At 32.9% G+C, this 27,096-nt stretch overlaps 10 protein-coding genes across 10 annotated transcripts; 5 read left to right on the top strand and 5 right to left on the bottom strand.

Moving 5' to 3' along the window:
• Nucleotides 1–210: 210 nt before the first annotated feature.
• FG386_003324 (DNA-directed RNA polymerase) lies at nucleotides 211–534 on the top strand (the record flags this gene model as incomplete). Its single annotated transcript, XM_067342744.1, has 2 exons — nucleotides 211–305; nucleotides 408–534. The coding sequence occupies 2 exons, from the start codon at nucleotides 211–213 to the stop codon at nucleotides 532–534; spliced, it is 222 nt and encodes a 73-aa protein (XP_067196017.1).
• Nucleotides 535–1,733: 1,199 nt separating this feature from the next.
• FG386_003323 (heat shock 105kDa protein 1) lies at nucleotides 1,734–4,220 on the top strand (the record flags this gene model as incomplete). The annotated part of the gene is made up of 1 exon (XM_067342743.1): nucleotides 1,734–4,220. One exon carries the CDS (start codon nucleotides 1,734–1,736, stop codon nucleotides 4,218–4,220), a length of 2,487 nt encoding a protein of 828 aa, XP_067196016.1.
• Nucleotides 4,221–5,615: 1,395 nt separating this feature from the next.
• Nucleotides 5,616–7,364, bottom strand: FG386_003322 (uncharacterized protein; the record flags this gene model as incomplete). The annotated part of the gene is made up of 1 exon (XM_067342742.1): nucleotides 5,616–7,364. One exon carries the CDS (start codon nucleotides 7,362–7,364, stop codon nucleotides 5,616–5,618), a length of 1,749 nt encoding a protein of 582 aa, XP_067196015.1.
• Nucleotides 7,365–9,806: 2,442 nt separating this feature from the next.
• Nucleotides 9,807–11,369, bottom strand: FG386_003321 (articulin family protein; the record flags this gene model as incomplete). Its single annotated transcript, XM_067342741.1, has 1 exon — nucleotides 9,807–11,369. The coding sequence occupies one exon, from the start codon at nucleotides 11,367–11,369 to the stop codon at nucleotides 9,807–9,809; it is 1,563 nt and encodes a 520-aa protein (XP_067196014.1).
• Nucleotides 11,370–12,796: 1,427 nt separating this feature from the next.
• Nucleotides 12,797–13,582, top strand: FG386_003320 (uncharacterized protein; the record flags this gene model as incomplete). The annotated part of the gene is made up of 1 exon (XM_067342740.1): nucleotides 12,797–13,582. The coding sequence occupies one exon, from the start codon at nucleotides 12,797–12,799 to the stop codon at nucleotides 13,580–13,582; it is 786 nt and encodes a 261-aa protein (XP_067196013.1).
• A 299-nt stretch (nucleotides 13,583–13,881) lies between these two features.
• On the bottom strand, nucleotides 13,882–15,846 carry FG386_003318 (uncharacterized protein; the record flags this gene model as incomplete). The annotated part of the gene is made up of 1 exon (XM_067342738.1): nucleotides 13,882–15,846. One exon carries the CDS (start codon nucleotides 15,844–15,846, stop codon nucleotides 13,882–13,884), a length of 1,965 nt encoding a protein of 654 aa, XP_067196011.1.
• Nucleotides 15,847–16,274: 428 nt separating this feature from the next.
• On the top strand, nucleotides 16,275–16,514 carry FG386_003317 (uncharacterized protein; the record flags this gene model as incomplete). The annotated part of the gene is made up of 1 exon (XM_067342737.1): nucleotides 16,275–16,514. One exon carries the CDS (start codon nucleotides 16,275–16,277, stop codon nucleotides 16,512–16,514), a length of 240 nt encoding a protein of 79 aa, XP_067196010.1.
• A 207-nt stretch (nucleotides 16,515–16,721) lies between these two features.
• On the bottom strand, nucleotides 16,722–18,863 carry FG386_003316 (Noc3 like protein; the record flags this gene model as incomplete). Its single annotated transcript, XM_067342736.1, has 1 exon — nucleotides 16,722–18,863. One exon carries the CDS (start codon nucleotides 18,861–18,863, stop codon nucleotides 16,722–16,724), a length of 2,142 nt encoding a protein of 713 aa, XP_067196009.1.
• Nucleotides 18,864–19,638: 775 nt separating this feature from the next.
• Nucleotides 19,639–21,441, bottom strand: FG386_003315 (uncharacterized protein; the record flags this gene model as incomplete). Its single annotated transcript, XM_067342735.1, has 1 exon — nucleotides 19,639–21,441. One exon carries the CDS (start codon nucleotides 21,439–21,441, stop codon nucleotides 19,639–19,641), a length of 1,803 nt encoding a protein of 600 aa, XP_067196008.1.
• A 1,818-nt stretch (nucleotides 21,442–23,259) lies between these two features.
• FG386_003314 (pleckstrin domain containing protein) lies at nucleotides 23,260–26,688 on the top strand (the record flags this gene model as incomplete). Its single annotated transcript, XM_067342734.1, has 1 exon — nucleotides 23,260–26,688. The coding sequence occupies one exon, from the start codon at nucleotides 23,260–23,262 to the stop codon at nucleotides 26,686–26,688; it is 3,429 nt and encodes a 1,142-aa protein (XP_067196007.1).
• Nucleotides 26,689–27,096: the final 408 nt, after the last annotated feature.

The raw sequence follows: 27,096 nt of genomic DNA, 5'->3' as shown, positions 1-27,096 counted from the left end.
TATTCATAAATGTTATTATTGCCAAATCTTTTTGTTGCTTGAATGTTAAAATTGACACTAGTTGATACCGCTTTTGGCGCCATGGACTTGTACTTTGAGTTATATAGGTTAAAACAAATATACCTGGCATTTTTATTGAATAAACAACATATAACAGTAATATAGATGAATATAGCGAAACAGGTATAAAAGAAGGAACAACACAAAATCATGATTATTCCAGTTCGTTGTTTTACTTGCGGAAAAGTAATAGGTAATTTGTGGCAACCCTGGTTACTTTTGCTACAAAACAATGTACCAGAAGGGTAAGTTAATATTGAAAACATTCTCATAGTATTCAAAAAATCTGCAGTATAAGAATGTTCTAATTACACAAAAATTGTTATTAATTCTATAACATATTTCAGTGAGGCTTTGGATAAACTTGGTTTAAGTCGATATTGTTGCAGAAGAATGATTTTGACTCATGCTGACTTGATTGAAAAGCTCATGGCATACAATATACATGAAAGAAAGGCATCATCTATTAATTGATACTCAACAATTGACCGAGTGTTCAGTAAACTTAGATTTTATATTGCATAATACCATATTTACTTTGATGTTGAAAAATGTTATTTCTCATTAAAGCAAGTATCAAAGCATATGTTGTGTATTAAAGCGAGGTACCATTTACAAACGAATCATGACGAATCATATATTTATATTTAACAAGAAATGCAAATGAATTTATCTAAACTATAAAAATAGGAGTAGTTACTAAACCCTAGTTTATTTCTATTGTCATTTCATTGTTTCTGCTCTAACTAAAATGACTAATTGCTTATCCATTAACGTTTAACATTTTTTTTAATCAGAGTCATCTTTATAAAGACTGGGATGAAGTCTCGTCCTTCTCAAATAATAGGCTCAGGATTTTGGTACCTGCCCAAAACACTAGCGTATTTAGAGTTAGTATTGTTATTAGAGTAATGGTAAAATTTCAGGGCAAAAATAATACGAAAGTAAACTCTATTCATTTCAAGGATAACTGCATGTGGTTAAGAAAAGATTCTCCAGCATGCTGTGCTAACCCTTCAATTTCGGGTAAAAAAACGTACCTGTTAGTGCTCTTATTTTAAAAAATAACTCCTTCATCAACTTTTTTTGAGGGGATTCTAAATGAATATGAACGAAAAAAAGTCAAATTAGGTGTTATTTTCAATGAGAGATATGTAATGGACAAACAAGTACTTACCAATCGATTCTCTGCCTAAAACAAACATATTACTATTATTTATTATCCTATGTTCTGTTTTATTCTACACTCCTGATTTTTGTATGCATTATAAAAAGAGCAAATGTGGCGCGTGCGCCACTGTGAGGTCTTTTTTCGATGGCTTGGGGGTCTCAGAATAGAAGGGGGGAGGGATTGAAACTATGGTTTGAGAAAGGTGAAAATCGGTTCAAGGGGGAAATGGAAGATGTTTTGGAATTAACTAAGAAGGTAGGAATATCAACAAGAAATTTGCGCGACTATTCATTTTCAAATTAAAAGAAAACGGAACAATGTACTCGCTAACTGGTAAAATTTCAGGATTAAAATGCCGGTACTAAATAATATAAATCATATAATACTTGTCTCAATATTGCGGTATCGACACAAAAGATAAGAAAGTAATAGAAACAGGAAATTGAAGTTAATAAGATCGGAAGCTAAGAAAAAAAGGAGTAAGAAGTGATTTTTCAAGAAAATGTCAGTAATAGGTATTGATGTTGGTACAATAAATGCAGTGGTTGCAACAATCAATAGAGGAGCAGTAACAATAGTGAGAAATGAGTTATCTGAGAGGACAACACCAATTCTTGTGGGATACACGGATACAGAACGCCTAATAGGGGAACCTGCGATGACTAAATTAAAATCGAATTATAAAAACACTTGTAGGTATTTTAAGCCATTAATGGGAATGCTCCCAAATAATTTAACAGAAGAAGAGAAAAGGCATTCACTAGCAGAAGTAACGTGTAAAGATGGTAGTCTTGGATTTAAGGTGAATTACAAAGGTAGTCAAAAGATAGTTTCACTGACAAGTGTTTATGCTTCTTTTTTAAAAAGACTAAAGGAAAACACAGAAAAAAGTACAGGACAGTCAGTTCGTGACTTGGTTGTTAGTATACCGGGCTATTATGACAATGTAGCTAGACAAAATGTCTTGGATGCCCTTCATATTGCAGAGATTAACTGTTTAAGAATAATGAATGAGGAAAGTGCGGTAGCTTTGGACTATGGAATTTTCAGGTCAAATAGTTTCAGTGAAAATGAAAATTTGATAGTAGCCTTTGTAAGTTGTGGGGCAGGTTATTTTTTCGTTTCATTGGTTAGATTCACAAAAGGAAGATTCGACATACTTTCAACGGTATATGAAAACAGAATAAGTGGACGTCTGATGGACTTTGCAATAATTGAGTATGCAGCCAATGGGTTTAATGATAAATTCAAGACGGATTTACTTAAGGATCCAAAAGCAAAACTAAAATTGGAGGATTCAGCTACAAAGTGCAAGAAGATATTAAGTGCTAATCAAGAAGCAGCATTTGTAGCAGAGTGCGTAGATGGAGACAATGACATTAATATAATGATAGAGCGTGCAACATTTGAGGAATTGTGTGGTAAAATGAGTGGATACATTACAGAAATGGTTAATTCTGCTTTAAGTCAAGCAAATCTGAAGGTTGATGACGTATCTTCAATAGAGATAATTGGAGGATGCAGTAGAATTCCGTGGGTCCAAAGAGCGATCAGTAGCGCTTTCAACAACAAGGAACTTTGCAAAACACTAAATGCTGATGAAACAGTTGCAAGAGGGTGTGCGCTACAAGCTGCAATGTTGTCTCCGGTGATTAAAGTAAGAGAGTTTGCAATGAATGAGAAATTTGCTTATGAGATTCTCCTTTTATGGCAAAATTCACCTACATCCACCGATTTTAAATCTGCTACTCTCTTTTCGAAAGGTAGTGATTTTAATGTGTTAAAAAATTCAACATTTTCGAAAACAGAACCGTTTGAAATTGCCCTAAAGTATTCACCAAATCAATACACCAACAACTTAGATTTAGGAAGATACTTCATTGATCTCCCCCAATTACAAGATTCGAAAGTGAAGCTCTACATTAGACTTGATAGAAATGGCATTGTATCTTTGGAAAAAGTGGAACAAATTAAAGAAGAGACGGTGTTTGAACCATCTGTAAGTACGAACGATGCGACAGTTAGTGGTGGTAATGGCGCAGCTACGGCCTCATCAGGGGAGACTAGTTCAAATGTAAATAGTGAAACAGGAGCAGATGGCGGTGCTAGCTCATCTAAACCACCTGCTTCAGACAATAGTACGACAGAGAGCCCCGCACCTCAATCATCATCAGGAGCTATGAAGACTAGAGTTAAAAGAACTAATGTACAATTTAGATTAAGCGAATCATTACCAGGGTACCTGTCTCAGGAGTCAAAGGCCACGTTTAAGGATTATGAGACGAGAATGAGTTCAGAAGATTTATTGATTCATTTTACAAGGGAGAAATTGAACGAGTTAGAGTCTTATGTATTTGATATGAGGCAAAAAATATCTCCGGGTGGAAACTTAAACAAGTATGCTGCAGACCAACAAATAGAGTCATTTTTGTCCTATCTTTCTCAAGCAGAGAATTGGATTTACGACAATTATGAGGGTACAAAGGAGTTATTTGAGCAAAAATTATGCGAACTAAGAACATATGGTGATCCTATTGAGAAAAGATATCAAGAATCTCTGCAAATGGAGGAGATTCAGTCATATATGAATTCTATCATGGGAAATTTCCAGAAAATTTATGATAACATCGAGGCACAATTCACTCCTGAAAGTAAGGAGGCTGTTATGAATGGACTTTCACAAAGATACCAAGAATTCAGTGAAGCCGTGAGAAAGAATTTACAAGAGAGAAAGTCATTTGAGGATATGATTATTTCTATTGACTCTCTTAAGGAAATGTGTACTGCAGCGCAAAAATACTGTACTGAGACTCTTGTGCCTATTCCAAAAGTCCAAGAACCAGGTTCAAACACTTCTGATTTCAAAGGTGAGGACAATACAAATTCCACAAATGACCCTGCAGCGGCTGGAATGGAGAGCCAAGAGGATATAAAAATGGAGGACGGACCAAATGTTGCTCAAGATGATTCAGAAATGAAAGTTGACTGATTATCTAACTATTTTCTTTTTTTGGAAGAGGGAGGTTTAAACATCCTTCCGAAGAGCTGTTTAATTGACTAGGTGGATAAGTAGGTTTAGGTTGTGAGCAAAGGGTAGGATGTACAAAGCTAACCAAAAGGGAAAATAGATAAGAGTTTATTTTCATTTCTTATGAGTTGTCCTATTTTAGTAGTTTCTTTTAACATTGTATTGTTATTTTTGTTCTAGTTATTAAATGAATTCTTTGTTATTTGATTAAATGCCTTTTAAAATGCATTGGTATCTATTAGTCATTTTTTTAGTAGGTGATTACAGAGAATTGTCTCAATTCTTTTACATATAGCTACAAACAATATAAAGTGGTACAATATCATAAAAATTATTATTTTCTATTTCGCAAAAAGTGTGCATATTTGCATCTAATGAAATACATAAGGCTCGTTATTTTTATAAAGTACAAAACCATGAACATTTATTGCTTCAATGTGTTTTAAAATATTATTTGAAATAATAGTAATAAAGATGAGTCTACTATTATTTTTTATTACAGTTATAGTTGTTTTCTATTATTTTCACTGACTTTATTATGTTTTAAATTATAATTTACTGGTATATAAATTCAATTATTCGGTCACGCAATGACACATGCATTTTTAATATTCATTGTAAGGTAAGCTAAATGCAACTATATTTGATTTTGGTAGTGAAAAAAGTTATATATTTCATACTCTTTATTTATACATATTTAAAATAAATCCATTAAATACACAGTTATTAGTATACAAGGCTAATTGGAATGTATATTATCTTTTCAAACTTTGCAGTAGCATTGGTGAAGAAGTATAAGTTTCACTGTTTAATTTTATTTTATAGTTAATGGTATGAGGCCATTAAACAGTAGTTTTCAGGAAATAAGGTAATTGATCTTAAGTCTTTTACAAATGTTCCAGTACATAATATTTACATACTTGATAATGTTGATTACAACTTAAGCATAAAATAATCCTTGTTAGAAATAGTGAATGACAAACCCACGCTAATATGTTTATTTAGCACAAAAATTAACAGAAAATGATAAGGAAAATTCTTCATTCTTAAAGTTTCGGACTCGTGCAAAATAACCAATTTAGACGGTTGATTATCCTCTTTATTTGCTTTTGAAATGCATTTCAGTAAAAGAGAGAGATATTTTAAATTACTCAATAAATGTAAAGTGTAATTTAAGCAGAAATAGTCTTTCTTGATGCGAAACAAGTTTTTAGGTCCGAAATTATAATTATGGTCATCATGTAAGTTTATTATATGATCATTTGTGTTTTACGTAGATGCCTGAAAAAGTAGAAATTGTTGATCTCCTATTTAACTTGTTTTTACGATTATATTGATATATCTTTAATGATGCTTTCAATTATTATGAACAACATCAATTGAAATTAACTCGTTTTTTAAGGTGTCGTTATTATCAATAGAATGGTGATTGTTGTCTATTGATTCAACAATGTTGGATTTATTTGTGATTTGTCCATGTGTATATAAGTATGTTGGGAGAGGTGGTGGTACTTTCTTGCCATTCCTGTACCTGGGTCTGTTCTTGTCGTACTTCATATAGCAAGCATTACAACATATTTGTTTGTCTACAATAGTAGAGGCATTATTGTGATTGTCATTGCTTGTACTGGAACCAATGTGTTCACTGGAGTCATATTCATCAGCTTCATGACTTTCTTCAAGTTTGGGAGAAGAATTCTCGGCTTTGTTGTTATAGTTTGACGAGTGAAGTTCACCTAAATTTAGAAACCTCCATTGAGAGGTTTGTGTAGTTCCACAAACAATGCAAACGGCAGAGTTTTTATCAATTTTTCTTCTAGCACCAACGTTACTGCTATTGTGACTACTACTGTTATTCTTAGTGTATTTTCTGGTTCTTTCTGTCTTCCTACCTAAACTTTTAATATTTGATGACAATTTTGAATAGTTAGACATAATGTTTTGGTTAATTGATGATTCCAAAAGATCATTCTGAGTTGAACCCCAAACTCCCGTACTAGAAAGGTCATAGCTGTTATCTGCACGGTTTAGAAACAAAGATCTCGAAGTATTTGACTGGCCTGTATTTATTGGAGAAAGTAAAGAAGCAAGAGAATGGGTGGAATTTATAGGTGAATTTGACGTTGGCAGGTGCCCACTAATCATATTGACATTACTGTCAAGTCCGTTACAAACACCTATATTGTTCCCTATAACTGATGAATTATAATTTTGGTATAGTTGTGATAGGTTTTCCAAAGATATCATTTTTGGGAATTGATTTGCTTGAATATCCGAATATTGTCCCATGTTCACACAACTTTGTGAATATGTTGAAGGCAAAGTATTTGATTGATTGAATGATGATGATATCAATTGGGACAAGTACGGATTAATATTATTGTTGTATCCATTTCCAAATATTGGGAGATACATTGACATCAACATTCTGTTGTAAAGTGCCAATTGCTGATAGTATAAATTCAGATTATAAGGCAAGGAGAGACTGCAGTTATTCCAGTCAATTTGTAAATTTAAATATTGATTGTACAAAGTGCTAGCATCAACTCCATTTCTTAATGAATTATTATCATCCGTCATACTGAAACCTCCATTATTTGTATTTATGTCACCTAAACCTGAAATTTCTCCTTGGTAATTATTTCTGTTGTAAATTCCACTGGCTGGTAGGTTGATTTTATTATTGTAATTAACATTATTGTCCTTACTGATAATATTTACACTATTTATTTCATTGCTTCTACTAGCACCTTTGTTATTTGTTGAACTCGGAGGCAGTAGCTGGTTAAAATTTTGAAACAGAGTCGAGTAATTAAAAGGGTAATATGAACTTTGCAACTCTTTACTAGTAATTTCATCGCTTGCTCTTGAAAATAATGAATAAAACTGATTTATATTTGAATCCTCCTTTTCGCATATGTTTTGGTTAGGTGATGAATTTACACTTGTAAAAATTGTTGTAGGACTGTCTGGAATAGTTTGAGAGGAAATTTTAACTAGATCTGGTGACACTCGGTTTTTTGGTGACAAAGAAGCTTCCATAATTCCTTCATCACAACCCTTCGTTGCATTGTTTAGTATTTCTGAAGTATTATTTATGGACATATTAGAGAAACACACCAAGTGATAGTATTTATAAACCTATTGAGTTAATCAAAAATGAAAATATATATTACTGTAGCAAAATATGAGTTTTTTTTTTGCGTAATAACGTATGTCTTCTAATTTGAGATTCTGGTCTGATACCCATATATTTGCAGATTGAATACTAATTTTATTTCGGCAAATAAGACATAAAAGTAGTTATTAAGCCCCAAGAACTCCAAGAAATTTCTTTAATATTCTATTTACATAAAAAAGTTTTTAATCTCAGATCTCATTCAAATTTATTCCCAAATTAACACATTTTACATGTTATAGGCCTTTGTTTATTTTAACTTAATATACGAAACTTCTCTGGTCTATATTACAGTCTTGGGCTCAATAATGCACACCAAGTCTGTAAAGCAAACTAATATTTAACAATTCCTTGATAAATACCTCTTTTATTGCTTTTTATTAAATAGATACCTTTTTTTGATCCCTTCTTGTTGCTTAACAGTTATGGGTGTGAAATAGGTGTTTTATTCTATTTCCTTACTCTTTATCTACCTTCTGCTTTATTTACTACTTAACTTTCTGTACCATTAATTTATTATATTAACAGTTTATTTCATTTGATCTGTAATCTAAAATTATACCGTTACTTGCAATTAATGATTTTTAATGTACTGTCTTTTCCTGTTAAGGCGCCAGTATGTCTCGATATGATGTATATTTGGGATTTTTAATCATGTGACGAGAACGATGAAAAAGTTATAAAAGATATCTGCATGTATTTCAAGAAAATGTAGTTAGAAACATAGCAGTATCATTTAGGTCTATCTCCGTAAATGATCCCGGTTTTTTTGGACATATTCCAGTCATTCCCACATCCCACTTTGGTTCTTTTAGACTTATGCAGCAGAATGGCACATTTTCACCTCTTTCATTCATCAACGCAATTATTTGGTGTTAAAGCTTTAAAAGATAACGGTTGCGAGACTTTTATAACGCATATAGTCGACACAGAAATATAAATCTAGGAATAGTATAAACAAAAGCAATTGTAAAAACATAACTAGAACAGTCGAAATTGTCGAGTTAGTAAACAGTCTGGTATGATAAATTAAAATTACGGTGCTAAATAATACTATTGAAAGCATACTACTATTTTAAGCCTGAAGTTGAGGTTTACCTTCCATTAACTAAATCTAGCCTAGTGATTTTATGTAGTGACAACTTTTGATCGAACATGGCAATGAGTGATATGTTGGTTTAATTCAATCAAATAAATCCCGTGGTGATGATCATAATAGAATTATGTTTCTAGTCATGGTTAAGTATTCATTTAAAAGCTTGATGATATTAAACGGTGAACAAGGTGCTTCTAGTTTTTGTCTTCCTTTTTTTCGGTTTCTGCTTCTTCCCACCAAGATGGCTGAGCCACCTCTACTGGCGGATCCTTTGGATAATAATAAAAAAAAAGTCATTTAAGTTTATCAATTTGTTATAAAACTTAGATCTATTCCAGAAAACGTCCAAACACTTACCTTGCAACATCCAAGTATCTTAAATAGAAACAAAGGATCAAAACTCATCCTCCAAATATTATTTAAATTCTTTAAATATAGGCAGTTATTATCTACTCTTATTTTTTTAATATTTGTTTCCCGCCCCACTATCCCTGCTAGCTTAACCAATTTGGATTTCCCTCTTAAAAATATAAATTTACATTGATTCCTCTCCGCTCTGCATCTTAATTAAATAATATATATTGCATGCAATTGATGATTTTACCAGCCCACCCCGATTTACAACAGCATTTGGCGCGAACTCAACCCTGACACCAAAAACAAAAAAAGAAGAGATAGATAAATCTTAATAAGCTCTAATGAATAAAATAGAAAGTACTTGCAATGTTTTTGTTAATAATCAACTATTACGTTTACTTAAATTTTTAACTTTTGAGTGTGTGTATAATGCCTGTAATTACTTATTGCTTGTCTTTTACACCTAGGTAGGAATTCAAATAACACTATTGACAGTGGGAGTGAGTTACCATGATCTTCGAATATTTTTCATCTTTACTGCCATTAACTCACGTAATTAAATCTCGAATATCATATTGCTAAATATTGACCGTAAACAAATGAATATGGTAGATAAGTAAATATCCTTTTTAAATATAAACATGTATACATAGTTTATTATTACTAACATCTGTTAAAAAAATCTGTTTATAGATAATAATAGTTAGAATAAAGCAACAGTGATGTGCCAACCCCATGAATTTATTTTTATTAGTCTCTAAATAAGATTAAATTTGACATCGTAGCAAATATTGTTTTGCTTTTATATACCAAATAGAGAAAATGTTGAGTTATACTATATAAAACCACGTTATCATATATATTTCGTAATGAAATTATCGTCAGAATATAAAATAAATATATTTGCTTTTTACTTTTAATTAGGTAAGGATTGTTGTTCAAGTGTCTCCACATTAGAACCTTCTTTTTGAGCGTCGCTTGCATTACAACACATAGATGTAATAGAGAAACCATCCTGTTGCGATAAATCAATATTTTCAGGCTTAATAGGAACAATATCTTTAGGTAAACTCAAAGGAGCAGCACCTAAAACTGCCATAGGTATACATTGTTGAACAGGATATGTAACAATGGGTGTTTGATCCATAGGACCAAGAGTGTCGACATTAACAACATCTTTAGATTCAAGTCCCCTAATTAAGTTTTGAGCACCAGATGGAAGAGAATCAATATCAATAACACCAGCAGCGGCTTCACATCCACATAATGAAATTTGGTGTGGTGCTAGATTTACTTGTTGTGGTGCACCAGTAACAAGATTATATACTGCTTGTTGTTGCAACATAAAGAATTCCTGTGTATACATTTCCTGGGTCTGAACAGTTGGTGTGAGGATCCATTGGTTTTGCAAATAAGTCATCATTAATGGATTACCCGGCGACATTGGCAATGGATCCCACAATTGTCTTTGTAAATTCATTTGTCTCTCGAAGCTCTGCATTCTCTCCAAGCTTGGTTCTTGGTTAGAATCAATGCCGTCCATAGCCTCCCTATAAGGTGTTATCATTCTATCTATTTCCAACTCACCAACCAGAATTCTCCTCTCTTCCAATAAATCGGCATTTACTCTCATCCACATTGCATGGAAATCAGCTTGTGACAACTCAGCGGGATTCATTAAGTGTACATCCATTTCTCTTTCCCTCTTTCCAAATTCAACATCAACAGGAACAGGCTTGATGATATCTTCATAAACAAAGTAAGGCACCTCTCTTACACATTCAACCTCATATACTTCTTCAGTCATCTTAAACTTTGGAACAACTCTCTTTCTAACTGGTATAGGCACAAAATGATCACGAAACTCCAAAACTGGAACGTGAACTGGAACAACAAAAGGTTTTGGAACCATATAAGGAACAGGAAGTTCAATAAGTGATGGAACTGCTTCTCCAACTGGAACTCTTGTTATATTCATAACAGTATTTGAATCCATTTCTACAGAATTTGGTGGAAAAATAGGAAGGGATTCAGGTGCATTAATAAACGGTTTTTCAGGTTCTTCTACATATGTTACTTTCTCTACAATTTTCTCGACCGTTTTATATTCAATAACAGGCTTTGTTACTACTTTTTCAACTATTTCTTCTTTTGGTACATATTTTACATTGTATCTAACCATTGGTTCTTCTACTATTTTTTCAACAGTTTTAATTACAGGGACCTCAACAACCTTCTCTTTGTATTCTGGAACTATACGTGGGACTGTTCTAACTACTTCTTTCACTTCTACATCTGGAACAACTGTTTCTACCAACTTTACCAATGGTATTTCATCACTTCCTGCAGCCCCAGAACCCTCCTGTGGAATTTCCAAAGTTGGAACAACCACATTACCACGCCCTTGAACCTCATCTTCTGCAAAACGAGCGTGATTCTCACGTCCTGAGGCTTGACCTGAACGCTCACTATTACTCATCTTATATAATTATTTTATTATTCCTTATCCTCTTTCTTATTTTTCCCTTGTTGTATATGTACGTAAATTTATATATATATATATATATATATATATAATACATGTATTAGACATAGACATGCTAATTTATTATCTAAGCACACAAAATACTGCGTCATGCTTTTATTTTGATCCCGATTTAATCTCACAATTATATGGTTTTTTTATTACAAAATCCCGCCTATGTCTTATATTTATGATCTTTAAAATTAATTTCCGAGATTATATTTGTGTACAAAAAATTGAAAATGGAATCAAAAGGAGGTATCCAAGAGAGAAAATAAATATAAACGAGGCAAGTACAAACAGATTTTTGTTTTTAAGTTATAATAGCTTTGTCTTCCATATTATAAATAACCTTGTCTGATAATTCATAATAATATGTCATCAGTCCTGCTATTTTATTTCTTTTTTAGAGGCATGTTAACGCCTTAATAGCAATTATTCTTTATAGTTCTGTAGATTTGTGCCGAAACCTGTGATCTGTAGAATTCAGGGATTAAAGAGTAGACACAGAACGGGACCTATTCTGGTTGTGACCAGTAGACAAGCAAATGTACAGGGGGCTAACGCAGTGAGAGAGAAATACAACTATAGCAACATAGTTTGATCATCATGAACATCAACTAAGCCAATATAAACTGTGTGTGGTTAGAGAGAAGGCGACATTAAACCATTCTGTGTTTTTGTGAAAATCTTTCGTCAACAGATCTACATATTTAAACAAGTTATCTGCACAATAAAAACTCGAGTGCATGTAAGGTACATGCAATACTCAATTGAGATGATAAATTGCATTCATACTTAAGTTCTATAGGAAAAAGTAACTCCTTCCATTTATACGTACAAATACATCGACTAACTAATACCTAATTATTATATTCACAAAAAAACTTCAATCTGGAATAAATTCAAAATATATCATCAGAATACATATGTACATGTATATATACATATAAATATGTTTATTTATTATAATTCTTTTATATGATCAAAGTAGACAGGACGTACAGAACTTATAAATATAAGCATGTGTGTACGCATTAAATAATAAATAATATAAATAAAAAAAATATTTAGATAAGAATTAGGAAATAATAAGGGAACAGAAGAAATAAGAAAGAAAAATAACAAAGAAGGAATAGTTTTTTATTAGAATAAATATTCATCAAACAAAAACAGCGATTCATTAAGGAGTTCTCGTATAAGAGAAGGATAGAAAAAGGATAATAAAGTTAGCAACGCATACATTCGTTTTCTTTTTTTCCCCGTTTTTGTTTAGTATAATTTAACATACAAGAATAATAGAAAATATATACATTGGTAATACATAAACATCAATAAAAAAGAAATAGGTGCGAGCCGAAAGTATATATTAGACAGAAAAAATGTCAGCAAGAAATAATAATAACGAAACAGGTAGAAGTGCAAAAAACCAATATCAAGGGGATATTAGGTCTCCGGGCAGAGTAGAACAAAATATAGTAGAAGTACCGGAACTTCATTTTCACGAAAAGTATGCGGCAGTAGACATACCAGTAGTTCAGGAGAAAATAAGATACGAGCAGAAAGAAATAATTCAGGAGAGAGAGGTGCATGTGGTTAAGCCAGTAATAAAAGAAAAAATAGTAGAAGTACCTAAATATAAGGTAGTAGAGAAAGTAGTAGAGGTTCCACAAGTAGTTATAGAGGAAAAGTTAGTTGAGGTTGAGAGAATAGAAGTATCACCAAAAAGCAGGAATGTAAGTAGACCAGGAACACCAACAGAAAGGAAACAATTAGATATTGTAACGCAATATCGTCAAGTACCAAAACCGATTGAAGTTCCGATTGCATTTTATTCAGCAGTTCCAGTTCCTATACTTATTGATAGAGCAGTCCCAGTCCCGATGGAATTGCAGATTATTCAAGATATACTATGCCCAAAAATAGAAGCTATTTACAAAGACATTCCAATTCCAATTCCAGTTAAGAGGACCATTGAGAAGCCTGTTCCAATTGGACTTTATGATCAACCAGAACTATTACAAAAATACTTGAATGATCCTGACGAACCTCTTCCAAATCCAATTGCAGCCTTGGAGCAAATGGCACAACAGGCAGGCATGTCTGCAGGAATATTCACTCATCAAAACACGGCTCAAACATTACATCAATATAATTCGCAACAATAGATGAACGAAGAAAGCAGACTGTGGATGGTGAGTAATTAGGACTCCTTGGTTCAATAGAGGAATTAAAAGTAAAATAGATGTAACCATTTGAGAGTATCAATAAGCAGAATAGTGAATAGATCATTGGAGTTTTTATTCAATTTAATATCAGATTTAGAGAAATTGTTATTATTACATATAAAGTATCTTTTATTTTATATTTTTATTTGAAAATCCCTTTTTCGTCGTGAATGATGAGTTTTTGTGAAGGATTGCTTTTCGAATGAATAAATGACAGATTATGGTGTAAATTGAATTATTTATTTACACGAGAAGTATCCGTTGATTATATCTTTTAAATAGCTTGTGATATCCCTCGCTGTCTCTTCAATAGACGCCTCCACGTATATCCTTGCAACCTTCTCAGTTCCAGATGGCCTAATAAATGCTCTTGAACTCTTGTCGTCCAATGAGTTGATATAAAAATCGATTTTATCTTGGAGCTCCTTTGGTTTTATTAAAAATCTTTCAGTGATTGGGTCACAAATTAGTTCGCTTAGCTGATCACCGTTGAGTGAGATTTTATCTTGTATTGCATAAAGATCATCATAAAGGGAAAGTGCGAATTTGCATCCAAATCTATTCTGAATAAAGCTCCTTGTAACTTCAAAAGCAATTAAATCTGAAATGGCATCACCGATTACAGGATTAAATATATTTACAAAATTCTCTAAAAAATGAGTGTAATGTATCACTTCTTCAATATTATCTCCATGTATATACTTTTTAATTTCCTCAATCCATTTATTGAATCCTGTATTATGTATTACTGTTCCGTGGCCGTTTGCTTCAAAATAAATGCCAATATCAAACTCCTCAGCCTTTCTATGAAGGCTTTTCACGCCTGTTGGAACGCAGTGTACTCCAAATTTAAAGTAATTTGGATTCAGCTTTTTAAGTAGGTCGTTGATATAGTTAGTGCTTGCACCGTTGGCATATGCTGTTTGAACAACTCCGAGAGTAAGTACGGGTATTTTACTGCTTTTAACCTTGTTTTCGTCTAAGTTAGCCGTTATTTCGTTAAGCAAACTTATAATAACTAATGAGTAACAGCAAGACAAACGGTCTCCATCTAATAACATGATATTATTGCTACCTTTATTTGAAGCAAAATAAACAAGACGATCTGCGTCTCCATCAAAAGAAGCAACGTAGTCAATGTAACTTGGATAGTCAAATTCTTTGTCCGAGTAATATGAAGTTGGAGGAAGAATGTTCTTTTGAATATATTCAGCACCGCAACAATAATTTAACTTATCTGGATGATCACCATTTATCATTTTAATGTTTATCTCTTGTGAATTAAAAACTTTTTCTATTTCTTGAAAATGATACCTTGCAACTCCATTTGCAACATCCAATAGTATTTTACCGTTCTCATTCAAGCCTTTTAATCCTCCATTTAGCGATTTTATGCTTTTAAAACAATTCGTTTTTGAAAATAAGTTTGAGCTGTTATTTGAAAATGTATTCTTAATTAGGCTATTTAATTCAGCGAAATAATGCTTGTGATACGAATAATATGTATTAAAAAACTTAGATATAAGTTCAACATTGTAATTGTATTTAGTTGTTGTTAAGTCTTTTTCTTCCATATTAGTTAGTAATTTATTGACCTCTAACTTGCTTTCAAGTGCCTGAGGAATTCTCGAATGGATTAGACCATTGGCCATTCCAACCATAAAGTGAAGTTGAGGAGTCGTAGTATATCCAAAGAATAAGCATTTTCTAATTCCGAATAATCCAACAACTCTTTCTATTTGTTCAAGTATTAATTTAGAAGAGGGTCTTGTATCGAAACCCAACATTAATTTAGAATTTGATATGTCTATTTCATTCATATTCTCTATCAATAGTTTAGTTTTATAATATGAAAAGAGTACCTCCACAGGACTATCTCCATTCACCGAATTTATTACATTATAGCATATTTCTTCATATTCCCTGTTTAATATATTTCCAGTTATATCTATTATTTTAATACCATTATCACATATTGGATTGTGTGACGCAGTTATCATTATCCCAACCCATTTCTTTTCAGTCAAACTTCTTAAACATGATATTAGTGTGCATAATATTGAAACCTTGTGCATTCTTTCTTCGTTTTCATTATAATTCATTCTAAATCCGGCCGTTCCATATATTAACGGACCCAACTTAATGACACTCCCATCTCTAGTGCCGTTAATGAGATTCTTCACTTTTTCCTCAAACGATTTCATATATTATTGTTAATCTTTTTTTACTTTTTGGACAAAAATAAATATATTACTAGCTTTTTTAAACTTAATTAAATTGCCTTTAATTTTGACTCAAACCCTCCATTCGCGCATGCATTTGCCGGTATACCGAAAATATTAAGGTGGTATATGCAATTTTTTGTGGATAACATAATAGGGGAGTTTTAATTTAAAGTTTAAATAGAAAAAGTGAGGGGGAAGAGAGAAGAATCTATTTATACTTTTCCCCTCATTTTTATTTCTTGAATCGCATTTATATTGTCCATTTGCGTGTCTGACGTAAACGCTCACAAGTGGGACCGTAGGTTGTTTTTGAGCTTAAATAGATGTCTTTGAAGGTAGAAGCTGTAATCCCTTTGTTTATGTTACTAGAAAAAAGTTAAATTTGTGGGATTGAATAGTATAGAATAATGGAAGAGCCTGTAAAAAAAGAAGAGTATGAGACAATCGGCGAAACAAGTGAAAGTGTTGAAGCTTGCGACCCACCTAAAGGTAGTGAGGAGGAAGTGAATGAATTCAATAAATTAGATAAAAATACGAGCGAGGAGTTTAACTTAGATAATAGGTCATCTAGACTGGAGAAAGAGATACACACAAAATATTATTTGAACATAATGGGTAGTAATAGAGTAAGTTTGAAAATAAATTAAATATTAAAAAACTATTTTTAAACATTAGCAGGAATATAAACGAGTATTTGAACCAATTAATTTATATAAGACTATAAATAATGAATTGTATAGGTCGAATATAATTGACAAGGATTACCCGATAGATTTATGCACAAATTCATCTGACATAGACAATATTATTCCGTTTCTTCAGAAAAAGATCTCTGGTGATTATTAAACAAATGACTACATATTCACTAATTTCATGGCAAAGTGAAGTGGCTTAAGTTCGTTCACATAATTATTTGAAGTATCACTTATTATTCCTTCCTTTTCGCCAAGGCTTTTAATATTTGTGATTGCAAATTTCTTGACATCGGCCTCAGTTGATTCAGATAGGAGTAGGTTGCACGCTAATTTCAACTTAGAGTCAGAATTAGGATGTTCAATTATCTCCTTCAGAATATAGTAAAGCGATATTTCTTGATATCCACACAATGATAGCGAGGATGAATAACCAGAATCAACTGGAAACTCGTTGAAAGGTACGCCTTCTTGGTCAAGAAGTGTTCTTAATTTAGGATAATTAATCAATATACGACCACATATTTTAATAAGTGATAAACTTGCATTATATTCTTTCGCTTTAAATAACTCGAGAGATATTTTTCCAATAGTAAATAATAAGTGGTAAAGGTGACTTGAATTTGAGAATATGCTCACGTTTAGTAAGAGTGTTGAAAATTCTGGATTATCGAAGCAATTCACAATTCCACTTAAGTAGTTATCAAATTTGTTATTTCTCGTAGATGAATCACTTTTTAGTATTTTATTGATCTTTTGTCGCTCCTTTTCAAGTCTTATTATTAAGTATTTCAACACCCAAGAATTGTCTTCCAGTTGGTGTTCAGTTAGATTTAAACCTTTCTGAATCAAAGAAAAACAACATTTTAGTATTGTAACAAATCCATTAAAGCTCATAGATTCACTTTTATACATCTTTTCCCTTAAAATTGATATGAGTTCCGACCTCATGTTTTGATTAATTCTATTACTATAGTGGGCTATACCAAGAAATACCTGCTCAAGATCATTATTTAAATCAAGTATAAAAACTTTTGCATAGAAGGTAAACAAGTGTTTAAGAATGATCTCTTCTCTCTCAATTAAAGCTTCATATTTAATTCTAGTTGAACTTGTTTGCTGCAATTCATCGATTAATTCTTGGCTTATATTGTTTTTGTTGGTTCCAAATATCCTTCTGTATTCGCTTTTTGATTCCTCAATTCTATTCCAGGGAGTGTATTTTATAAATGGATAAAGAATCCACCTATTTAGTTTGTACTTAACTTTAGCATTCCTTTTTTCAGATGTTTTTCCCTTTTTAAACAAAACTTCGTGTATTATATTCACTGATTCTACCCCAATTTCAAGTGTTGTGTCACTGTTTAATAAATTTACCATCCCTTCACAACAATAATTCAAACACGATGAATTCTCCCTATCACTTGCAGACATTAGATATAACAGTATCACTCTTAGCAATATTATATGATGGTTAAAGTGGTATGTTGAATCTAGCAGGTCCATTGTTACCTTTAGTATTGTCTCCTTTTTTATTATTTTCGTATTACCATTCGCCCTTTTATTTTGCTCAATTATTCTTTTAAGAAGTAAACATGTTTTTTTGTATATCTCTAGCATCTTTATTTCGTAGGAGTGAATTTTCTGTGTCTCTTTTTTCAATGAAACCTTGTTTTCATTGCCTTGCATCTCCATTACAACAATTTGATTTGATATTTTATACCCTGGTGTAAGGTCCTTTACTACCAAGACCAAAGACACAATTATCAGCTCAAAAGGATAGTTGTATTCATATAAACCTTTTAGCACATTTACCCACTGTCTTTCAGAGTGATCCAAAAGATAACTTAGATAAGCTATATTAGTCTCCGAATCTGACATTATCAAATCGCATATGGCTGCTAAATCCCTTGGTTGTTTTATTTTAAAGTTTTTCTCACCATTAGATTTATCGTCCTCAGGTCCGGATAACTGACCTAGCTTTGCTGAATGATGATTCTTTGGTTTTTTTTTCTTTGAAAGCTCCTTCTTTTCCAGTTCTTTGAGCCTTCTTTGGTTTTTTCTTGATAGCTGACCTTTAACCTTTTTTTTGTCTTCGTTGTCATGAACCCCATTCTCAATATAAACTCTTTCCTTTTCTAAGCTCTTTTTTCGTTTTTTGTTGGAGCTGTTTTTCGGTATTAGCCATCCCTTACTTTCAACGTCAAATACTGGCAATCCCATTGATGAGTCTGCTTTTTCAGACCACTTTGAAAACTGTTCAAATCTCCTTTTCCTTTCATATCTCTCCTCTATGTTACTCATGTTTAAGATGATCCCCTTAATGTTCTTTAGTTTTTTTTAACTATTCTTAACCTTATAGTCTATTATTCCTCCTGTTCATTTCATTTACAATGTCAAAAACAGACATAGCCGCCCATTTGGTGCCGAATGTTTGCCGCCAACGCGAGCATGTTTTACATTCTTAGAAAGAAGTAAAGTGGTAAATAAGAGAAAGTAAACTAGTACATCTTTATGCGTATAGTTGTAGTTTTTAGCACTATTTAAGTGGTTTGAGCGATGACTTTTTATAATTAAAAATTCATATAAAAGCTTGAAATAGATTTCAAGAACTAGTTTATCAGGAGAAGCTATACTTTCAAATGACAGACATGGGTGTTCTCTATTTAATCTAATGAGCAATGTGTGGCATTGAAAATTGATACGAGAAACAAAGAAGATTTTATCTGTAGTTACCATGTCTTAAGACTTAATTAACAAGAATCAATCAGTATCGCTGTCGAGAAAATAAAAGCAGGTCAGCACAAAGTTGACTATCTTTAATCAACTCATTATTTGTTTAAATGCGAGTACTAAATTTTATGTTGTTACTAAGGCACCAGTTTTGGGTGTAAAATTAGAGCGAAAGCAGATTTAAAAGTGAATAATTAATTAATACAAGAGTGTTAGCACATATGTTCATTTCAATTTAGTTCAATTAATTATAATTAATTAATGATTAAATAGATGAAGTGGTGTTATTACAAGTTTGAGAATATCATGTTTCAAATATTCACAAAAAAAATAAACAATAAAAATTTTAGTTTATCATATAATTCAGAAATTCATTCCAGTCAACAACCCCATCTCGATTAGTATCAGCTGCTTTAATAATTTCACTCCAGTCCTTGTGAGCAAGTAACTTTTGGTCTCCAGTACATAAAACTTTTTCAAATTCGTCAACAGTAAGTTTTCCGTCACCATCTGCGTCCATTTTATTAAAAGCAGCCCTTATAACACCAAGCTCACCGTCTCTCCATTCATAGCAAGCAGCAAGAAACTCAGTATAACTGATGAAACCAGTATCGTCTACGTCCATAGATTGGACAATTCTATTTATGTCCCATTGGGGAACACCCGCGGCTTGCAAACCCGATACGAGTTCTTCTGGTGTGAGAATGCCATTTCCATCTTGATCAAGAGACTTAAATGCCTTGGTGATGTGTTTAATTTGAGAACCCGTTACATTTAATTGGTGTGCCATCATATTAACCAATGCATGCTTAAGCTGATTTTGCTTCATGTAACTTTTGAGACTGTGCAAAAGCCTTTTGTCAATGGATATAGGTTCATTGTTAGTTTTTGATATCTTAAACCACTCATGACAAAGTATTTCTTTAGCTGTTGGTCTTAATGCAGGATCTTTTTGAAGCATTAATTGGAGTAGATCAATACCTTCAGGTGATATGTGCAAACATTCATTTTTGTAATCAGGTTCGTAATTAAGTACCTTGTTTCTCACTTCTTTAACGTTTTTTCCAGTAAAAGGAAGCGTTCCAGATAAAAGAAAGTACATAACAACCCCAGCACTCCAAACGTCGCACTCAGTCGTAACGTCTCTCAGAAATACTTCAGGTGCCATGTACAATACTGTACCGGCTGCGTGACTACTGTGTTCATTTACAGACTGAAATATCTCAGCAAGGCCAAAGTCAATAATTTTAATTGAAGAATAGTGCGACTTTTCTTGCATTAATATATTCTCTGGTTTTAAATCTTTATGTACAATATTCCTTGAATGAAAATAAGCTAACGCACCTACAATTTGCCTCATTATATGTGATACATACTTTTCACTTAGTCTAAATCCTTTTGAAACTGCTTCGTGAATTCGTTCAAATAATTCACCCCCTTCGCAGTTTTCCATTATAATATACATATGGTCTTTATCTTCGTAAACTTCAAATATTTTGATTATATTTGGGTGATCCAAACTCTTCAATACTGATACTTCAGCCTCTATTTGATCCAAAGTCATGTTCGATAAGGACCTGTCTATTTTTTTGCACACCCTCAGTAAATTACTACAACGGTCCTTGACCAAATACACCCTGCCAAATGATCCTTCACCTATTTTCTTCTCGAATTTAAATATACTCTCAATGTTGTCGGCTCTTTTCAATGATGTTCTTCTTACGAATTGGTCCCGTGTAACCAATATTGACTTTTCTGGATAGTATTTTTCTCTTATACTGTTCAATAAATGCCAAAAGAATTTAGCAAATTGTTCAAAATTTAAAAAACCTGTATGTTCTACATCATATTTATTGAAAATGTTTTTAAGCATTTTACTGTCTATTGGAGGCAATTCCAAATTTATAGCTAATCTCTCCAGTAACCGTTTGGTTTCCGCATAGTTCAATTTACCTCGTTTCTCTTCATCAAATTGTGTGAATGACGATTTCGCACTCTGCAAAAATGCTTCCTTACTTGATAGCACCATTGATAAGCGTGTTTTTATTAATTCCAGGCTGCTCACTGTCTGTTCAGAATCCCCACTGTATTCATAGTTTCCTACGCCATCCTCTCCATAGTTGTATGCGTCTTCGTAATCTTCATTCATCATCTAATAATGTATTTTATTAACAAATTTCCTGATTAAGTAAACAATTTTAATATATTTAAATTATTCTGGCTTTTATATTTTATTTAACATTAACTCATATACTAAGCAATAAACTGTATCCTATTTATTTGTTCACATCCGATATCTCTGTATTAGTGCACTTTTTTTGTCTTTCTAACTTAAATTTTTTGGTTGCTACTGTTAATTTTTTTAAATTCGTTTTAAATTGCTTTAACAATCAGCTACTAGTCCATATTTACATTTTTTTCCCCTTTTTCTGTTTTTTTCCTACAATTCATTTTCATTGCATGAATTTTTTGCATACTGGGATATGCAATTTTGTATTTATTTCACATGTTACCGCCCAAACCCGCTAATTCATTTACCGCCCAAAGCGTACAAAATTTTGACTTGTGTATATTTGGGAGAGGGGCATGAAAATAGAAATAAAGGTGAAAATGGCAAACTCTATGTAATAAAAGCGCGGCAATTGGGAAACTAGAAGATAAGAATGGTCGGATTAGATGTCAGATTGCATGGAACTAGCTGATCTGTTTATTTATAAGGCGATTTGTAAACAAAGTTGATTGCTTTGTAAGTTAGCGAGTTATTAACTTTTATAAGGGATATTTCATGGTTTTGACTCGGTTTAAATCGAACATGTGATCATTCCCGATATACAATATATGCATGTCATGCAGTTTCTCGAGTTTGCGTTGAGTAAGTTACAAAAAGTAGATATCTGGTAATTGTATTAGTATAAAATGAACATGTAACATTTAATAATGAAAAGGCAGATTGCTGTTGTTTTCTAGAATCTAATTGTACAAGTGACAAATTTAGTTTATATTTGTAATCAAAATAAAAAATATTTCAGCAAAAAAGAGCAAAAGTAGCAAGAAAATATAGTAATTCCCAGTGTGCCCCTAAATGGAATGCATTAATTAGAGACTTTGTAAATGCTTTCATAGGCAGAAAATGATATGCAAAAAATCAAATAAATTGCTACGCTAAATAAGTCGTGCTTTGTGTTAAATATAGATATTCATTGTTTTATCAAGCTTCCTCGTTCTTTTTGTCTTTTAGTTAACCGATAGAATTTATATATATATATATATATTTTTCTTTCGCTATTGCATGGAAATAACCTCCACCCAAAATAAATGAACGTGGGTTCAGGCGGCATAAATAAGGCGCCTAGATGCAAGAATAAAATTAAAGGTCACATTTATTAATGCTTATAATAACGTAAATAAAAAGGGGTATGAAAAAATATAAATAAACTGCTAAGTAAGAACAAAACCAGGAAAGGAAATAAAAAAAAATAATCAAGAGGAATTCGCCTATATTTTATTTGTTAATTTTAGAGCTCTTTTTTTTTTTTGAAATTAGTCATTTTTTGGTAAGATATAAGAACAAGGTTTTTGAAAGAGTATTGGAAAATACGTTACATAAAAGTCATAGGATACTAGGTTGTTTAATAACTTGAAAGTAAATAAAGCGGTGATTGTGACTTGTCAAATAAATAGAAAAAGGGTTAGGGCGTACAAACAAAAGCTTTAATACCAACGGTTACAAGAAGATTTAGAATTGATACTTGAGGTGGTGTTTCTTCCTTCTTAAACGTAAATATACAAAGAGCACGTATGTGTTGGATAAATTCATAGGCTATATGTCAAGACATACATTTGTAATAGATGTATATGTACATATAGGGTTTTCTATCTTTTAGAGCAATAGGCTTTAGAGGTGTATCGTATTACTTGGAGTATTAAGGGAAAGGTGTGGCGAGAGAAGTGAAGGGTGAATGTAATAATGTACCATAAAAATAATCACAGTGATTACCGGAGTCATTCAATTGTGAGTTACAGATTTGAGAGGAGAGCGGCTTCGATAGTTCAGGACTTAATAGAGAACAGATATATATCAGGTTATTTAAAAAAGTGGAGTCCGGTAATAGGTAGAGGATGGCAAAATCGCTATTTTTCGCTGTTGGAGAATGACAGAACGCTTGTGTATTGGAAAAGGAAGCCGACCTATAAGGATGAACAACCTTTAGGTTCAATTAATTTGAAGATTGTAGAAAATATATTTGCAGATGGACCATTGGGAATTACGTTAAGTACGCCTCAAAGGGACTACCAACTAAGGGCTTCCACACCTACAGAAAAAGACAAGTGGATGGATGCAATAATTCTTTGGACAATTAAAAGCAGAAAATACCGTTCAAAGACAGAGGATTTGAAGAATTTCCGTTTTAGCAACATGCTTATTGAGTCAACACAGTCATGTTTAAATTATATTTTTGAGAGTTTTCTCAAACCTTATAAAAAATCAGCAATCAGAGCTCCTGAGGTTGGACCCGAAACTCTTTCTAACTCCAACAAAAAAAAATTCCTCAAAGATAGAGGCATTTATTATGTTCTCTACAAGGCTTGGCTTATATCTAAGGAGATTAGGGATGAGAGGAGGAATATGAATAATGGAGGAGGTGGCAACAATAAAGGCGAAAATGATAAAAATAATTATGGTGGACAAGACTTTAATAGTGGATTTAATAATAATGATTCTAGCAAGAATATTACAGGTAACAATTACTTATGTATTAAAGACGCGTCCGAACTCAACAGTAAATCTGTTTCAATGTATTCAATAGAAAGCGATATTCCTCTGTGCCAAAAGTTGTTTCAGCAACAGCAGAATTTAAGTCTGTTTAAAACTAAAGATGGAACCGTGATGCTTGGTTGTAACACTGATGATGTTGATAAAATACCTTTTGATAACAATAATGATTATTTTAGGAGATTTTTAGGAAGAATACAGTGTGATTATGGATCGAGCAACTTTAGTGATGTTCCTCCCCGCCCTGCAGCAAGCAGAGTTCTTACTCGAAGCCAAAGCCGTTTTGACAGTAATATGGAGCCTGGATATGGATCTCAAGGTGTTCTCGTCGAAAAAGAAGGATTTGAAGTACTAGAAATAATTTCAGAAGGCAACATTAATAAAAGTGAGATCAAATCGGGTTCCGAAGGGAAGAACCTCTCAGTTACATGGGATATAGACGACGTCTTTATAGATTATGAGGGAGACGAAGTGATGGTACCTATAAGCAGTAAATATTGTATTTATGACGAGGGTTGTCCACTCACTGTTGAGGAAGAAGAAGAGTATTCCAGATGCAAACAACACAAGTATAGTCTTCAACTCACCGAAATTATGCTTGAACAGCTTCGAACTCCCCAAAAGGAATTGTTTTTGGACAATTGCATGTTTGGATTGGTATACATCACCAGGAAAAATCCTGAAATGTCTTCTCTCAAAAACAATGGGATATACTGGGGCCTTATTATATCTTCTAGATCTTTAGGAGAGGCTCATCACGCTTATCCATCTCCGGTATTGGGTGAAAGGATTATTTTTGGTGACAGCTTAGAGTGTTATAGAGACGTTGATTTGGGTCTTCTGCTTAACTCAAAGCACAATAACAATAATTGTTACGCTCAAAATGGCAACTCTTTGGAGCAAACAGGAAATGACCCCTCATCTCAAAGAAACAAGTTTAATAGAATAGGTTCATACTCTTTGGGTGTTAACAGTGAGAAATTGATAGATGTGCAAGTTCACACTTTAAGGGATGACTCAAACACAGGTACTTGTAAGGATAACTTTACTTTGATATCAAGTGGCACAAACAACGTGAATAGCGATAACGTTGGCTTCACAGGACCGAGCGAAACATTTAGTTATGGAACAATGGCTAATTATAACAACATTAACAATAGAGAGGCAATACGAACTGAAGACAGTTCTACTTTGTTAAATGATAGAAAAGTCAGACTTAAAAAAATGCCAAGAACTTTTGATCACAGATATGAAATTAACAACACATTGGTTTCTTCAATTAAAAGTAATTTGATTAACATATTTCCAATTAATATAGGCAGTGCCTCTGGAGAAGGCAATAACGTGGGATTCACTAGTATTTTTAGACCTATGGGGAACAACCAACCGATAGATCCATATGGTTTTTTATTAGACGCGCTCTATCTTTACCATCCGAGAAATGAGTCTAAGAATCCAGTTTACATGTTGGACCCAGGAAAAATTACTTCTATTGGACCGATCTCAGAAACTGATAGAGGATTTACTTTCACTGTTACATTTATGGGGAGTTCTACTTTGGAGGACGAGATAGCATGTGATCTTGAATATATTAACGATTCACCTTCCAGTGTGCCTTTTTGTAGTGAATTAGCTACAAACTGCTCCTATGAGTATAGGAAGGTAAGCAAGTATAAGTACCATTCCAAATTCTATATGCCTTCTAATATAATGGGAGGTAGTAGCAGAAAAGTCAAGGATACGAATTCGTATTTTTGTTACAACTCCGAATCACAAGTACATCTACCACATGTTTCAAACTCAACATTAACTCCAAATTCAAACTCTAACTCAAATTCAAACACAATTTTGTCAAACTTTATCGTAAATACTAATAGTTATGCCAATGGTGGTGGAGGAGTCCCGTCTTATGCGACTGCTATAGAGACCTTAAGTTGCTTACACGCACAGACGCAGAACGACAGCAACTACACCAAGGACGACTACTCATCTATTTACAATAACAATTTCCAGTTGCAAAGTGGTAACTATGGAGACCTCTTGACTGAAAGTCAAATAGCCGATAATAAGAGGAATTGGGACATGATGAGTTCCTATAACGGGGACAGAAGAGCAACTATTGGAGACGGAGAATATTGCAGCATTGGGGACAATTCAAGTGCGTCAAATTATGTTTCAGAATCATATCCTTCTGAGACGCTCATTCCTATAACTATTGAGTTTTGTACAAGATCCTGGAGAGACGCACGTGCTTGGAGATACTCTCTCATAGTTACCAGAAAGTCCAAATTGATCGACTCTATGTCAGCCTACTCGAATAAAAAGACTCACCCAATTTCGCGCTCGAACTCCAGTTCCTGTTCCGATTCAGTTTCAAATCATAATTCAAGCTCAATTCCGGAACAAAAATCCTCTACGACTTCCAGAAACAAGGTAAACTCTGGAAAAGGAAGATATGCACATGCGAAGAGTACATGCATCAAAGAGCGCCAGTACCAGTACTTTGACTCCTGCCCCACACTCACGACAACAGCAAGTAGCAGTGCAAGAACGAGCAATGGACACCATTTAATTAATTATAGAAGGGAAATATCGAATATCAGGGTCAATAGATACCAGTAGGTAATGTATGAATCCGTCTTTGCGCATACCTGGATAAGATAGTATTTTAGAGGAGAAACAAGAGATAGTAAATGATTTCGATTTGATTAAAGTTATTGATGCTATTTATTATTATTAATGAAATGAAAGAGTAGTAATATATGTAGAATCACGTAATTACAAAGAGGGTTAAAACGATACATTGGTGTATTTCATCTAGGTATGTATATTTCAAGGTACCTAAAATAATGGAGGAACTTTGAATCGCCATCGCCTTTAACTATTAAGAATGTGGATTGGAATTCAATTTATATCTGTGTCAGTTAATTTCACAACAGTGTCTGTAAAACTGAATTTAAGTGGTGATCTGACTTTTAATCCCTTATTTTACATTGAATATACAATTACACTCGGCATTAATCGTATTGG

This window comes from Cryptosporidium ryanae (genome assembly GCF_009792415.1).
Source record: "Cryptosporidium ryanae isolate 45019 chromosome Unknown contig_7, whole genome shotgun sequence".
Classification (NCBI taxonomy): Eukaryota; Apicomplexa; class Conoidasida; order Eucoccidiorida; family Cryptosporidiidae; genus Cryptosporidium; species Cryptosporidium ryanae.
The sequence above is the reverse complement of the archived record's forward strand: the minus strand, read 5'-3'. Positions and strand labels throughout refer to the sequence as shown.